This window comes from Pyxicephalus adspersus, chromosome 6 (assembly GCF_032062135.1).
Source record: "Pyxicephalus adspersus chromosome 6, UCB_Pads_2.0, whole genome shotgun sequence".
NCBI classification, from domain to species: Eukaryota; Metazoa; Chordata; class Amphibia; order Anura; family Pyxicephalidae; genus Pyxicephalus; species Pyxicephalus adspersus.
The window spans coordinates 42,614,503-42,630,654 of record NC_092863.1 but is presented as its reverse complement, the minus strand read 5'-3'; the positions used below and the strand labels follow the sequence as shown (position 1 = coordinate 42,630,654).

General features: G+C 36.6%; 1 protein-coding gene and 1 long non-coding RNA gene across 5 annotated transcripts in view; one reads left to right on the top strand and one right to left on the bottom strand.

Moving 5' to 3' along the window:
• The window catches only part of LOC140333645 (uncharacterized), a 37,050-nt gene that overhangs the window by 2,835 nt on the left and 18,063 nt on the right, over window positions 1-16,152 (bottom strand). The window lies entirely within an intron of this gene.
• TTC28 (tetratricopeptide repeat domain 28) overlaps window positions 1-16,152 on the top strand; it is a 333,992-nt gene that overhangs the window by 311,731 nt on the left and 6,109 nt on the right. For 2 of the 3 annotated variants that reach the window (XM_072415452.1, XM_072415454.1), the window contains 7 exons: window positions 4,398-4,577; window positions 6,009-6,729; window positions 11,254-11,378; window positions 11,698-11,929; window positions 12,951-13,027; window positions 14,752-14,775; window positions 15,536-15,662. In XM_072415452.1, coding sequence (XP_072271553.1) covers window positions 4,398-4,577; window positions 6,009-6,729; window positions 11,254-11,378; window positions 11,698-11,929; window positions 12,951-13,027; window positions 14,752-14,775; window positions 15,536-15,662 — 1,486 coding nt within the window. The remainder of the gene's footprint in view (window positions 1-4,397; window positions 4,578-6,008; window positions 6,730-11,253; window positions 11,379-11,697; window positions 11,930-12,950; window positions 13,028-14,751; window positions 14,776-15,535; window positions 15,663-16,152) is intronic. The other variant, XM_072415453.1, reaches the window with a different exon arrangement.

Genomic DNA, 16,152 nt, shown 5'->3' with positions numbered 1-16,152 from the left:
GGGGGGTTTAAGCACATTGAAAATATCATTGGTTAGCAAAAAGTATTTTATATATATATATATATATATATTTATTTATATTACATATATACTCTTATACCTTATTGCTATTACATATTTTAAATCTAAAATTGCAGCGGCAGACTCATTTGATTTACCAGTCTGTTTTCATGGAATATGAAGGTTTGCGCTGGTTGATCACTCCTGTTAAAACTCAATTTTTTATCTTTAACTGTTACTTCTCAATAGATTTTTTTACTCAAGGTTGTTTCAGCAAATAAGGGGTTAGAAATGAATTTTACAAAAGTGTATGTCTCATGTTATTATTCCCCAGTTCTCCCTTTGATAATAATCCTGTGGGAAAGAATGCCACTGAGAATGGATGGTGTTAAAGGCAACCTTAGACAGATCTAAGACCAAAAAATCACATTCTTTAGTCAGCAAAATATTCTCTGTTGGAGTTAATTAGATATTAAATTATTCACAAGGACATTGTAGGATGCAGGTCACTTTGTTACAAGTTTTCTGAAAGCTAGAGAATAAAAGAGTAGCATTGAGGAATTTTCATTAATTGATGCCAGTAACTGAAAATAAAAAATAAAGACAAATTAGAGTAAAAAAACTGTGTTTCTTGTGACGTGTGTTTGAAGATTTTGTCTGCCACAGGTGACCTTAGTATAGGGGGAGCACAAATATCGATGTATGCATGACAGATTCTAATCATTTTCCTACATGCAAATGTATTGGGGAGCAGTCGTTCTCCACCACCAGGGTTGTATAGAATTTAGCAGTGAGTGACTATTAGGCAACCACCCCATCTGAACACCAACATAAGGGACATTCCTTTACTGACTACAAATGAAAAAAACATTCTTCTTACTGACCATCAGTGTAATGGGGGCCCTTCTTCCAATAGTCACACAAGTAAAGGGGTCCGTCCTTCCTTGACCTCCAATGTAAAAGTGTAACAAACTGACCACCAATGAAAGAAAGCATTTTATGGACCACCAGTCTCCACTTAACACAATTGTGGTAGACACAACACAACTGTAATCTTTTTTATTTCTTTATTGGTCAATTAAGAAATTAATGAAAATATTTTACAATATTTTATTCATATTCAACAGCTTAAGATGCAAAATATGCTAGCTTCATCACTTTCTTTATATTATCTAAATATATTACCACTTGAACATCCATAGCCTAATCATATTTCACTAAAAAGAAATCCTAAAGTAAGAGATGATCCAGTTCTGGACATTTTTGAGATTTTCTTTTCACCAAAAGAACTGCACAAAAAAAAAGGTGCAGGGGTTATTGAAAGGAGTCACTTGGATCCTTATAGTTCCAGAAACCGAATGTTATCTTTCTATTTTCTTGTTTGGTTTGTACAGTGGAACAATTGTGCACATAAAGCAAACTGTATGGAGCATCCAATATAACATTATAGCATGCAGGAAAATATATACAAAGTGTGCGTCAAAGTAGCATCTTCTGAGAAAACAGCCTAAAGTATTATAGTAGTAAGCAGAAACTATTATTATTAATATTATTATTAATAACACACAGTAGCATACAATAATTACATGTGGAAGGAAATAACTAGGCATTTTAATAATGCAAATAAATTACCAATATTTGTAGTAGTTCCCCCACTGGCTGATATACTCTTTTTATTATCCTCATTTTATCTCCATTCTGTATATATAAAAAAAAAAAACACATGATAGACATATTTATTTATGTATACCCATTTTGGTTTTTTAATATGTATTTTGTGGGTCAGCAATACATGCTTTGTGATATATGTTACTGTCAGACGTTGCCCTTATTTGTTTTGTAATGCTATGCATGTTTGTCTTATCAGCTCTCTTGTGTATTATAATACTATAAATCTGGCTCCCCCTACATTATTATGTACCGTTATATCATTTGTGGAGAGCGTACATATTTATTTCCCTCCACTGCATAAATATTAATATATTTGCATAGTCTGATTTTAGGGTTTTTTTGTATCTAATGACTGTAAATGGGATGAAAATGCAAATGCACTTTGTTATTCCATTTGTGCAGCTCTTGCATGCAGCCTCTGTAAAACACGAGAGCAAACCTCAGGGGTTTCTTCTAAATTGGAACTCTGGGTAGGCACTTGTCACTATGACTTACAGTAGCTGCTAAAAGTTACCTGGAGCTAATGCTTTGAGAGCACTAAGTCAAACGTAATATAGAAAGAAAATATTTCTGGAGAACACTTCCCAGTAGTGGGAAGATACTTCTTGTCAGCTCATACTGTGCAAGGAGAGGAAAGATTGAGCAAATGCTGGTAAATTTAGCTTCAGAGAACGGAAGCAAGTTCACCGTGGGCTTTGGTCTATGGATGCCTCCCTAAAGGAATCATTGGTTTTTGTAAACAATTTGTCAGAATGGAGTGAAGAGGTTTCTCCTGAAGTCTCCTGAGGCTGCTTAATGTCAACATGCCTGACCCTAAATCTCTTTTTCTAGCACATCCGCCAGTGTGAGCTAGAGATGCAAAATGAGCACAAGTAGAATATTCCGGTAAATTATGTACATTTCTTGGGAACACATCAGCAACGCTCTAAATATGATGTGTTAGGCTATCATGTCATGCTTATGTATGACAGTATATGCCAGTGATTCTTAGCTTGGAGTGGGTTTAAAATATTCAAAAAGTAAAAAAGAGTAAAAGGAAAACAGAAATGTTAATACTCTCATGGAATCAAGGTTATTGTTTTCTAGATAATAAAGATAAGAAATGGCCATGTATATATTTAAAAAGAGAGAGCGACAGACAGACAGATATTGTTAGGTTTCACACAAAAAATAGAGCATGAGGTGCTTTTCCAATATTTACAGACTAAACTTATTGTACCAATTATTCGTAGCCCATTTTTTTATTTGGATGATCTAGGAAGGAGTTATTTGCCTTTTCAGTGTTTATTTTATTTGTGTGCCATTAGTCATATTTCCCTTACCACTTTACAGTAATTAAAAGGAAATTTCTTAAAAATGAGGGAAACCCCCCTACAGTTGTGACCAGTGCAAGTTCAGCACAAGATTGTTTCTTTGTTTTTCTTCAGCTCAAACTTTGTATTGTCCTCAGTTATGGTCCTGGTGGCACTGATTATCTAGATCAGGTGTGTGCAAACTACGGCCCGTGGTCCGAATACGGTTCAATAGGGATGTTTCTCCGGCCCTTTGGGGGGTCCACGTCTCTGTCAAGTGCCACCCCAAGCAGGGTCAGGAGAAGGACCCCGCTGGGGGGGGGGGGGCGCACCGGCCAGAGCCGCAGAACACGTCCTCCAGATCTTAGCCTGTGATGGGAGAGTGGGCAGGGTTATGCCACCATGACGTCACGTTCAGTGGTGTCATGATGGCTTAACCCCGCCCACTTTCCCATCGGCCTGGCCCCTCTGTCAAATTTTATTTCAGATTGTGGCCCCCGACTCAAAAAGTTTGCCCACCTCTGATCTAGATAGATGAGGGGAATGAATCTCCTCCAAAGTAAAGTTTTAACCATTTCCATATATATCACAAGATAGCTTTAGATACATTTTAACTGCTTTGCTAAAAAGAATTTAAAAAATGAAACCTTGCAGAGTAACAAAACACCCTAATAGTACAGAGTAGAGTCATCCTACAATAGTATAATATAGCATTGTAGTATTAAAACAGTAAGGGACAAACTACAGTGTAGCAAGACAAAAGAATAGTTACAAAACACAACAGAATAGAGTAATAACAGTAATAACATGCTAGAACAGTGCAAAATATAACACAAAATCATATTACAAAAGAATATTAGAGCAGAATAGAGCAGAGTAATAACACATTAGAACAGGGCATACCAATAGGGGCAGAGAACTGACACATTCGAATAGTGTAAAATAATAGGCATAGAGCATAATAATAATGGATTGGAATACTGCACAATATTAACATAGTACAAAATAAAAACAGTGAACACTTCATAACACAGCAGGATAGAGGAAATTAATAACACAAATGTATAAAGCAAAGTAATACTACAACAGAAAAGAGTAATAATATAAGTATTAACACAGCAGAATGGAGTACAGACACGACAATATAGTGTTGTATGCTGACTGATGAAGTGTGCAATCACAGAATCAGGTTTTAGCTTTCAGGGGGTTTATGACATGTGATAAAAATAATTTCTGATTGGGTTTAATGGCTGTACTGTAAATTGGTGAAGAGTGACAAATAATAATTTTGTGTGAAACCTTGTGGAGTTTGTAGATAATTCCATAGCTGCTCCCATTATCTTACAGAAGGCAGGATTCACCAACATAAATGAATGTATAATGAAATATTAGGTAGGATTACACTGAACATTTTTATCTCTTGTTTCCCTTTAGGGTCTAATGCATTCGAGTGGCCCAGTGGGCAGACACCGTCAGCTGGTGCTGGTCTTGGAAGGAGAACTTTACCTCATCCCATTTGCTCTGCTAAAGGGCAGTTCATCAAACGAGTATCTTTATGAGCGCTTCAGTCTGATTGCTGTTCCCTCCATACGATCTCTGAACATAAATTCCAAGGTAAGAATGAAGTATATTTGATTTAGCCTTATCTTCAGATTTATGATTTTTACAGATGAATAGCTCCAGGTTGATTTAATTTTCTGACAGTGCTAAAAGGAGAAGTAAAGTTTTAAAACACTTTTAAAACAGAACTGTAACAGCTAGATTTAGTATTAAAATACGTGTTTCCTACAAGCCAGCATAATTGAAATTCTTTGTAGCCAGTCTTGTATTCCAGGCACCTCTGCCAGACAGAATCCTGACCATACTTTAAAGCATTTTAGCTTGGTCAGTGATCATCTCAGTGTGGACAGTGTAGAAACAGCAGATTACTGCTGAGATAATCTCTGTGTGCTCCCCTTCTGTCAGCTAGCATTTTAGAAGAGCCTCTCTGTGCACCATACTCTTCTAGTCCAAGAGAATCAATACATTGCTGGATCAAATAGGATCATTCATATCTGTGTGCAGTTCCTCTTTAAGTCCTATTTGAAACCTACAATGTGGATATTTCATATTTCTTATTTTAGATTTAATATTGAACATTTAAATTCTTATGATCAATTTTGCAAAAAAAAACAATGCAGATATTGTTTTGCTCTTTACATTAGCACCATGGAATTTATTAACTGTCATTATGTCCTAAAGTTTAATGTGCAAAAATTTTTTACAGAACTAGTCATGGACTAGATTTTAAAATAATTTCAAATTCCTGGATTTTTCTACATAGATTCACTCCATTTATTTGCCTTGGTGAATATTGTCACCAAAGCAGAACGTCGGGAGAAATCCAGCATTTTAGAAAGGGAGAAAAAGGTTCCAATGGTGGCTTCATTTTTTGGTGAAAATTCTGGGATAGAAATTGATGATTCTCATTTTCTGTTGCTTCTTTGGGACTGGAAGTGGTATAATAATAGGGCCCCAAAAACATGGTTTGGAGGACATACAATTTACATGGTTTTCTAAACAAACACAAAACCATCTACTTTCTAGATACTGTTCATAGATTTCAGTTTAGCCCATTATACAATCTCCTGCCAGTCCATGTTATTGTGCCACTACAGCCCATTCTTAGAAGTATTCTTGACAGTTTGTGTCCCAGACATATTGATGTGCAGGTATAATGTTCTCTGAATATAAAAAAGTATAGTAGAATTTAGACTGTCCTAGTTTAGACTTTGTTACAGCTACAGGAAAGAAGATGGATGGTATGATCAGTTGGCACTGTGATAATATGACCTATAGATAGGTGATACCATGATATGACTATAGTTTGAGCAAAGATGCACAGATAAAGATCAATTATATGTTTGGCCCCTGGCATCCTTTCTGTTTAGATGTTGTATGTTATGAAGAATGATGTTATAGTATGACTTACACCTTGCTCATTGACACATATCTAAATTTATTGACAATGATAATTCAATGTTTTTCTTGATGTCTGTTTTACAGTCTCACTTACGGAAGAATGCTCCCTTATATTCAAGTTCTACCTCCATGGCTGCTGTTATTGGAAACCCTAAGCTTCCTCCATCAGTGATGGACAGATGGCTCTGGGGACCAATGCCCTCAGCAGAAGAGGAAGCATACATGGTAGCTGAATTGCTGGGTTGTCAGCCACTTGTTGGCACTTCAGCGACAAAAGACAAAGTGATGAGTGCGCTTACACAAGCAGAATGCGTGCACTTTGCTACCCACATCTCATGGAAACTTGCAGCTTTAATACTAACTCCGAACAGTGAAAACAACTCTGGGTCAAATAAAGGCACCTTTGGAAATACATACACCATTCCTGAGTCTTTACAGATGCAGGATGATGCCAGCGATGTTGAAAGTATATCAGACTGTCCACCCCTTCAGGAATTCCTCCTGACAGCAGCAGATGTCCTGGATCTCAGGCTTCCTGTAAAACTAGTGGTTCTTGGATCTTATCAGGAATCCAACAACAAAGTTACTGCAGATGGAGTTATTGGCTTGACCCGGGCTTTTTTGGCTGCCGGAGCCCAGTGTGTCCTTGTATCCCTATGGCCTATTCCTGTTGCTGCTTCAAAAATGTTTGTCCATGCCTTTTATTCTGCACTTCTGAATGGAATGAAAGCAAGTGCATCCCTGTCTGAGGCAATGAAAACAGTACAGAGCAGTAAGCAATACTCACATCCATCAAACTGGGCAGGTATGATAATTACTTTGTGTCTGCATTGTACATCATTTTTATTAGATACAGCTGTTATCCGTGTCATTTGTAACTGTGCCTCGCTACTTGACATTACATTTGCAGTATATCTTCAATTGTCTTCACCTCTTCCAAGTGCTACAGTGAAAAACATGGGAGCTTAATATCACTGACAGAATCTTATTATTATCTGAGAATATGTATGTTCAGAGACAGTTCTTGAGTGATTTTCAAAAACTCATAAGGGCTTCCTATTTCTACGCATTCTTTGCTTTCATGTTTAAAGTAGCCCTTTAGACATCAGCATTTGTATTCTTCATAGGGTTTTTATTTTAAGAAAACGAGTTCCTGACCTGCATACTTTTGTTCTGGAGTAGTAACTCAACAAACATTAAAGTCACTGAATTACAGTGAGTGGGCTTCAAAATGTAAGCAATAGTAGCCTACCTATTACTTTCAACACACTGCTAGGGCCCATGTCAACATGTTGCCATAGCTAGAACTGGGAAAGTATGATAAAATGAACAGTTGCAGTGATTAATGTTTGCTTTCTTTAATTGAAAATCTCCTTTCCTTTCTAAAAGACATTTAAAAAGATATTGTCCTTTGGTAAGATGTTGACATACTACTTGCCCTTTGACATCTCCCAAGTGCTTGGGTGGCCATACTTGCTAGATTTCCATCTGAGTACGATGGATGGTGAAACATCTGTCCATCCCGAGCAGGCTGCACCCCTCATAACCTAACTGGAACATCTTTCCAATTTGGTCAAGATGTGTTAAAAGAACACAAACATTTATTGATTCAGTTTTAGAGCACTGACATCTTTCACAGTGCTTTATGGGGTCTTTGTCATTGCCAATAACTGTCTCTCAGAGTAGCTACCAATCTAATGTCTCTGCTATTGTGAGATCTCATTTACAGGAGCCAACTGACCTACCAATACGGTTTTGGAAGGATACCCATGCAAACACAAGCCACCATACAAACTTAATGCAGATAGTATCTTGGCTGGGATTTATTCTTGTGGATTTATTTATTCTTGTGGATTTATTCTAGCAAGGCCAAAATTATCTGTTGGGTGGGCAATAGCTTTGCTTGTTTTCCCCTTCCTAGGATAATACATAGAGAAGTGCTAGCTTAAATGGAGTCATCTACACTAAAAGTATTGTTGTCAAAAGACACATTACACCTAAGAGACATTAATAGGAATAAGAAACAAACAAGGCTTGTTAGAGAAAGGTTTTTGCCCATGTTCGTGATTCATGAGGAAAAGTACTAGAAAAAGGGCAAAAAGCACAAATAGAGTGTTATCCAGAGATGATTGTAGACTCACTGCAGCTAAACTTTTTCTCCATTCCTAACTTGTCATGGCTTCTTCTACACTGCGTCTCTGTATGGTGGCAGACATCATGATCAGGGCTGGGCTTTTGTTTTCTATGTCTCATGAGTTTTCCCCTTGATGGTTGATCTGGTAGGGGCATATTCAAGAAGCAGTATGAGTTGAATGTCTTACAGATTAACATAAAGGATAAAGTAGATGCAGAGAATTTCCTACACTACAGGTTTTCATGTACTGATTTCTCTGCAGCAAGAAGAACAGTAAATAGGACAGTAGGTCAAAAAACGCTTCCAAGGAAATTCAGCAAAATCCACGGTGTCTATGATTTTAATTATATTAGAATGTTAAGGAGACTGAAAGAAGTGAAATATATTTTTCATCCTGAAGAGTTGTCTTTAGAACAGGTATCCCCATTGGGGGAATTTCCTTCACCTATTGCTCTGAAGAAGACTCAAAATGTTGGATGTACCCTCAGTGGTCACTGAGACAAATTTACTGCTTGAATTTTTCCAGCTGGGACACGGATAGTAATACAAACTTGACAGTGGTCCTAACTTTTCCCTACTTTATCCAAAACTCACTTAACCAAGTTCCTTTACATGCACCTTATGGTCCACCTAAAAGTGCCTACACAATACCTAATAATATGTCATAGGAACATTTAGGTCCTAAATGGGCAAATATAGACCAGTCCTTCCAAATAAAACAAAACGCAAGATAGGGAAGAATATGATAGAAGCTGAAATGCAGATTCAGGAAATACGTTCCTGTTCAGTGGGGCTAACCCTACACTGTTCTGTGGAAAGGTATGTCCTTTTTGATACACACATAGAATAACAAAAATTAAAGGGTGAAGATTGGGCCCTTGGCTGTATTTACAAGGATGGGACAAATGAATTATTACTGTGCTGGGTTGCCTATCTTTACCTTATGTTAATATACTTGGTCTAAAAGGGATGCTTCAGATGCATTCTAGAACATTATATTCTTCCTTTTTTATTATGTAACCATCTATTAATACCTAAGGACAATCCAGTTTTCCTGCCAGACAATCTTTTCAAACATTTGTAAAATGCAGAGCTCTGCAGAGCTGACATCAGCCTAGAATGCAGATATTGCTCATCACTCAAGCTGGCCTTACACAAAAAGCTGCTGTAATTTACATGCAGCCATCTACTTGTACTGGAAATAGGCTAATAATTGCATAGAAAAACTACTGTATATAGTTCTCAGATACTAAAACAAATAAAACCCAAATTTGTACCTACATACAAAACATATTAAGCATGTTGAATTTTTTTTGTTATTCATAGCCATAGGAAGGGTTTAAACCTTTGTCCGTTGTGTTTTGCTATCCTTTTGGAATGATTTCCGATTCTATTCTTCTGGGTGACATAATGGCTCTGATTTATTAAAGTTCTCCAAGCCTGGAGAGAATACAATTTCATCTGTAAACCTGGTTAATCCAACAAACCTGGAATGGATTTCCTAAAAGTCATTAGCTATTTGTTAGCAAATGTTTTCATACCTGGAGCAGATCCATTCCAGGTTTGCTGGATCATACAGCTGAAAGCGTATCCTCTCCAGCCTTGGAGAACTTTATTAAATCAGGGCCAATGTCTTCAAACAGAAATTCATGGCTAATCAGTCCAAACGAACTGAATAACATTTCTGTTGGATGTTTTTTTACTGTCAATGTTTTCCTCAGAGACAACCATGTGCTCATTTCTTCTCCTGGTGTCACTAAAACACCTTATAGACACCTTTACTTCCCGCTTTGTTTTTGGTATTTGGAAAAATTAAGAATTTTATATATCTTTTTAGTATTGTATTAGTATTTGTAATTGTATATTGGATATAGTATTATTAACTCTAGTTTACCTTAATGACTTTGAAATGGTCATCAGTACGCTGCGTAATATGTTGGTGCTATATAAATTCTGTTTAATATTAATAATTTTAAGTACAATATACTCAGCGGTGTCTGTTGAATGTTGTTAAGCCTATGGAATGTTCTAATAATACCATATATTAAAAGCCTACAATTATATAATAGCATAAAAACATTTTTCAAAATTCAGGCGGCTATGCAAACCTATGGAAATCAGTGAGAGTGATCAGCACTGTGTTTTTTAATTTGTATATTTCACATCTCTGCCTTTAGTACCACATTGAAGGTGAATTTCAGCCTTTAATATACGTTATCATTAGTAAAATGGCCCTAGAAATATAAAGAACTATGTTTAGTAATTTTATAGAGTAGAAGGGTGACAACTCTAAGTACTCTTCAGCAAAGAATCTTCATTGTAACACAATACAGAAAGTTCAGCAAATTAAATTATTGATCAGAATGCTTTCGGGTTGAGAAATTCTTGCTTATTGCTTCTCATAAGTTAACTGAAATCTAATGAGACCTAAAAGGTTATAATCAATATTTCAAAGTAACCTTTTTATTAACTGGAAAGTTAGATGAGTCATGCAGCATTGAAAAAAAAACATGCATAACAAATGGACACCCTGCCTTATGTTTCTCTGATTATAATTACAAATAAACGTAATAAAGAATTGCAGAGATCCTCATTAATGTTCAATACAGGGATATTTGTTACTCTATGGGAATTGATTGCTAAATGTTGGCCTGATTTAATTATTTACACACTGTAAAACAAATAGTCACATGTGACTACTAAATGCAGCCTATAGAAAGACAATGATGTAGGATAAAACTGATATTTCAATTATAAGTGCACATGAATTTCTCAAACACACCACTTCTGTTCCTGGATGCTAAATGAGACTGCTTACTAAATGTTGGTTCTAAAAATGCTCCTGCATTATTATCCTCCTCTTATTGGAAACAGTTCAGTGTGCAGTACCCTAGTATGAATAATAGTAATGTGATTCCTGTGTCTGTATATTTGCAGTGTGAGACCATTTAGGCACTGCTCAAAATAACTGCTAATATCAAGAGATTGGGAGATATCACATTTGTGCTGCCTGATTGTTTGTTCGGCCTTTAGCATTTCATTTAATTTCATTCATTTTATAATTTTTTTATATTGCAAAAAAGCTGAACTACAGTAAATTAATCATCTAACTCAATACATTTGCAATACATTATAAATAAAGTTCCAGATTATGTTGTTACGGGTATGATTATTAATTATGACAATGTTGTACAGGATACATGCTTATTGGAACTGATGTGAAGCTGAACAGTCCATCATCGCTTATTGGTCAAGCCTTATCCGAGATCCTCCAGAACCCTGACCGTGCAAGAGATGCTCTTAGAGTTTTGTTGCATCTGGTAAGCTGTATTCACATGGAATGGGTATAAATGATCGGATGATGTGTATTTTTAACAAATCAGGTGACTGTAATGACTTGTCCATAAGTACCTGTTTGGATCGTTTGAATGCATATGATGTTGGAAGCCACAGATCACAATTTTGGTCCTTTTTGGGGTGTACATTGGGTTGAACCCTAAAGGCCCAACTAAACTTTAATGCATGATCAAACTAGAAAAGTGTCTTATTTTATAATAAGAAAATATATTTGTGACTGGCAAAATTGATAATCCATTGCTAGTGATAATCTTTGTGAATCATTTCTTTATTGCTGTGTAGGTGGAGAAGTCTTTGCAGAGGATACAGAATGGACAGCGGAACTCCATGTACACTTCCCAGCAGAGTGTAGAAAATAAAGTGGGGGGAGTACAAGGCTGGCAGTCATTGTTAACAGCTGTAGGATTTCGCCTTGACCCGCCAGCAAGTGGTCTCCCTGCAGCAGTATTTTTCCCCACATCTGATCCTGGTGATCGTCTACAACAGTGCAGTACAACCATACAGTCCCTTTTAGGTAACTTCTTTTGTAAATACATTTTTCAGAACAATACACAAAAAAATTATATGAATTCAGGCAAACAAGATGGTTAGACATAGAATAGCACACCTCATTAAAACTGTAATTGCTGGAACAAGCTAAGGAAGGACTGATAGAAGCAGTAACAGATACCTGAAATGAGTGTCTGTTGTAATTTGTTGCTATAAATGACCCTATATGAGGAGTGTACCACAAGCATGTGCCCATAAAGTTGTGTCTACCCACAGGTATACTGAAACATTGGGCCTGATTTAATTAGGCTCTCCAAGACTTGGAAAGATAGACTATCATGGGAGAATCTGGGTGATCCAGCAAACCTGCAACAGATTTCTCAAAAATCATTTCATTAGGTGACAAATGTTTTCAATCCAGGACCAGCTTCATCCCAGATTCATGTATAAAGACATTCCCTGGGTTACATTTGTCATAATTAAAAGCATAATTTGCATTAACATTGGGCAGGTGAACAAAATAAAAAAAAAAATTCCGGCACTTGTTCTTCAATAATAACCCTCTTTGTAACAGAGCAGAAATCCACTGCACAATTGCTGGACACTTTTTTTCACATGTATTTGCTAAATGGTACTTAGGAATAAAAACACAATTGATGTCTGTGAGGACTTAGGGCCTAATTCATTAGAGCTCTCCAAGACTGGAGAGGATACACTTTCATTAGTGAGCCTGGGAGATCTAAAAAACGTGGAATGGATTTGGTCTAGAACTGAGGACTGCTAGCAAATGGCAAATCTAGGTGTGCGGATTACCCGGGATCACCCGGGATGAAGCTGTATCCTCTCCAGCCTTGGAGAGCTTTAATATATCAGGCAATTAATGTCCACAGTGCTAGAATAAGCAAAACTAATAAACAAAAGCAAAACTAATAGCAAACTAATAAAATTGTGAAGGGGTTTCATCCACTCAGAACAGGTCCATATTAATGTTTATGAGCATCACAGAAATCTAGCCTTAAGGTGATTAACATGTCATTGCATTTCAGGTTTGCCACATGCAGCACTTCAGGCACTTTGTAAACTTATCACAGCTTCAGAAACTGGAGAACAGCTGATTAATCGGGTAAGTTGGGTTTGCTTTGGCATCTTATTTAAATTACAATTGTGCGTTCTTGGAATGGAACCCATTCATCTTTTTGTAACCTGCATTCATTAGGAAACACTGGAAAATAATGTCAGCTTTATCAGACGAACAGCTTATTTATTAATGCAATGCGTAAAGTGCAGTAACTCAAAGTGATGTATTAGAATTCTTCTGGCCAATCAGTTGCTCCCTGACTTGTTATTGTGGGTTGCTGCACTTTGCACATTATTGTTGCTTTGCAGTCATATGCCAAAGCTTTGTAGAAAAATGGAACTGATGCCCATCTCAATTACACAGGTTACAATAGGCAAAAATGTTATTCTTTTTATACATCAACCTCTACCTGTTATATTTTTGCTAGCATCTATATTTTAGTATAATTTGACTTATCAAGCCACTGTAACTCTTGCTAACACCCTTGAAGCCAACACCATAAATGCATGGGAAACTGCAGGCATGGTTCTGAGCAGAGAGATCAATATTAATGCTTCTTGAATAATCTATACTTCTGCATCATTTGTCTATGGCTGTCCATTACATTGCAATTAAAGCTGATCTGTGTATGGTCTTGCAAGCAAAGTCTTAACATAGAGGCAAATCTCATTTATGGTGCGTGTGTCTGTGTAAAATGATGTGGTTAGATTTACAGCTTGGGCTGCTTGTTCTTTTTGCATGCTAGCTGTGTTGTATTCTGAAGGGCTGTGCTAAGAGCAGGTACAATATATTTGGGCAGCATTGAGCCATGGGGCCTGTTTTATTAAAGCTCTCCGAGGCTGGAGAGGATACATTTTCATCAGTGAATTTGGAATGGATCTGGTCCAGGATTCAAAACATTTGCTAGCAAATAGCAAATGGCTTTGAAGAAATCTATTTCAGGTTTGCTGGATTACCCTGCTTCACTGATGAAATTGTATCCTCTCCAGCCTTGGAGAGCTTTAATAAATCAGGCCAATTGTTTGTTTATCTTCCTTTGCCTTTGTGAAGCTTGTATACCAGGACACAGCCAATCATATATCTTTTTATGTCATTCACAATAGTGCAGTAATCCACTGCAAGATTTATTGCTTATCTATTAGTTTCTAAAAGACACAGACTCAGGATCCAGTGTGACTTGGTCCATGACATAAAGAGATATTCAACTTTCATTGAATAAATCTTCTTGCCGTAGTGATCACTTCCCAGTTAAGTGCTTGGGTCTTCTCACAAGTCAACCCTCACATGGTCCGACTGTTACAAGCAGTGCATAAATGGGTTCCATTGCTTACAATGTGGGTTTGCCATGGAGTACCTGAGAGGAGTTGACCGTAGACACATTTACCCCTAAAACTAAAAATGTATCACACTCAATCATAATTATTCTCTTAATTCTCTTGTCTGGTTTCTCTTTGTTGTGTTATACTGAACATTTGCATGTTCTTCTTAGCACTTTGTTTGTCTTAGTGACAGGGGAACTGTTATGAGCTGGGAAGGAGGACAGAAAGAATGGCACTTTATGTAAAGTTAGGATTGTCAGCTTTTATTGATATTTCGGAGGCTGCTAAGTGTGGCTGCATGACTATGTATAGCTAATCTCTCTTAGCATGAACACAAATGAATGAACATGTTGCACTGTAACCTTTGCTCGCATTTTAAGGCTTATTTTCTCTTTTCTTTTTCCTGTGCTAAATGCTATTTTTCTGCTTGTAATCTGCTGGCTTCTGAAGGCTGTTAAAAATATGGTTGGAGTGGTAAGTAAAGTTTAGATTTAACCTAATCTAATTAATAGGTAGTTGGAATTATCCCATTTCTTACTTGTCTGTATGTAATATGACAAAATGCAAATATCTATAGTGACACCACATAGGAAAACAACAATCTAATATCTGGGAGCCTATTAACAAATCTTGGTAATTCCTGCTGACAGGCAGTGTGAAAATATTCAGTTTGGCAGAATACAATGGATTATATGACATACCTTTGTTGCTAAATATGATTGCCTAATTGAACCAAACTTTGCTTTTGCAGGATCATTTGTCAGAATGTCTGATTTTTTTCGATGGCATAGTTAAGGATGCCTGAAACTTTCAGACTTATAGGGTAATTAGAGCAAGAGACAAGGATGATCACATTGAGAGAATCACCAATTTATCAATTTTTGATCCATCTAAATACTTTCTAGTAGTTATCCTTGAGGAAAGCTATAACAAAAGGGACATTGTTTATGATTTGTTCATTGGTAGATCATTCCTTTACCAAGCATTCTGGTTTATGACAGTGCCAAATGTTATCGTGATGTGCTATACACTTGTTTTTAGCCAGTGACTTGAAATTTTCTGAATTTAAAGATGTATTTAGAATATAATGAATCAACATGACAACCAGAGAATTAGTTGATTTAGCAGAGGTCAGTGAAGTGAATGCTTCACCACTGTTGGCTTTTTGTTTTGTATGCGGTGCCTATGATTGACCCAATATAATCATTGTTTTGGTTTTTTTTTCTTTCTTTAGCTACATCAAGTCCTGGTTCAGTTACAAACAGACAAAGAACATGACTTTTCTACAGTTCCCATCCAGGTGTCTATCAGTGTTCAACTTTGGAGATTACCTGGATGTCATGAGTTTTTAGCAGCACTAGGTATGTCAAACATTTTCATTACATAACAAGAATATCATGTGTGGAAAAGCTACCAATACCTTCCACCACTGCCCAGGGTAATGTAAAAATTAGGATAATCAATATTTATGTAACTCCTCCATGTAGCCCTTTGCTCTGTTATACAGAATACCAGTCACTTCTTTCATCAATTGGATGGGAATACATTTATGAACTAAAAATATCTATGGAATATAATATACATTCTTGTACATACATATTACAAACTCTCTTTTAGACTATTAACACTGTGTGCATTTGGTGTGTTACAGTACAGTTACAAAATTCTAAGAAAAAGAGCTTCTAAGTGTCTTCTAATAACCACTTCCCAAGAAAAGTACTGCCGCTTTACTTGTGCACCACTATGCGGCATTAGACCTCTCTGTCTATTGTCTTTGGGATCATGTGACCTTTCACAAGCTTTTGTAGCTCATTGCTGGGTCCAAACACTATAGTGTGATAGAGTTGCAAT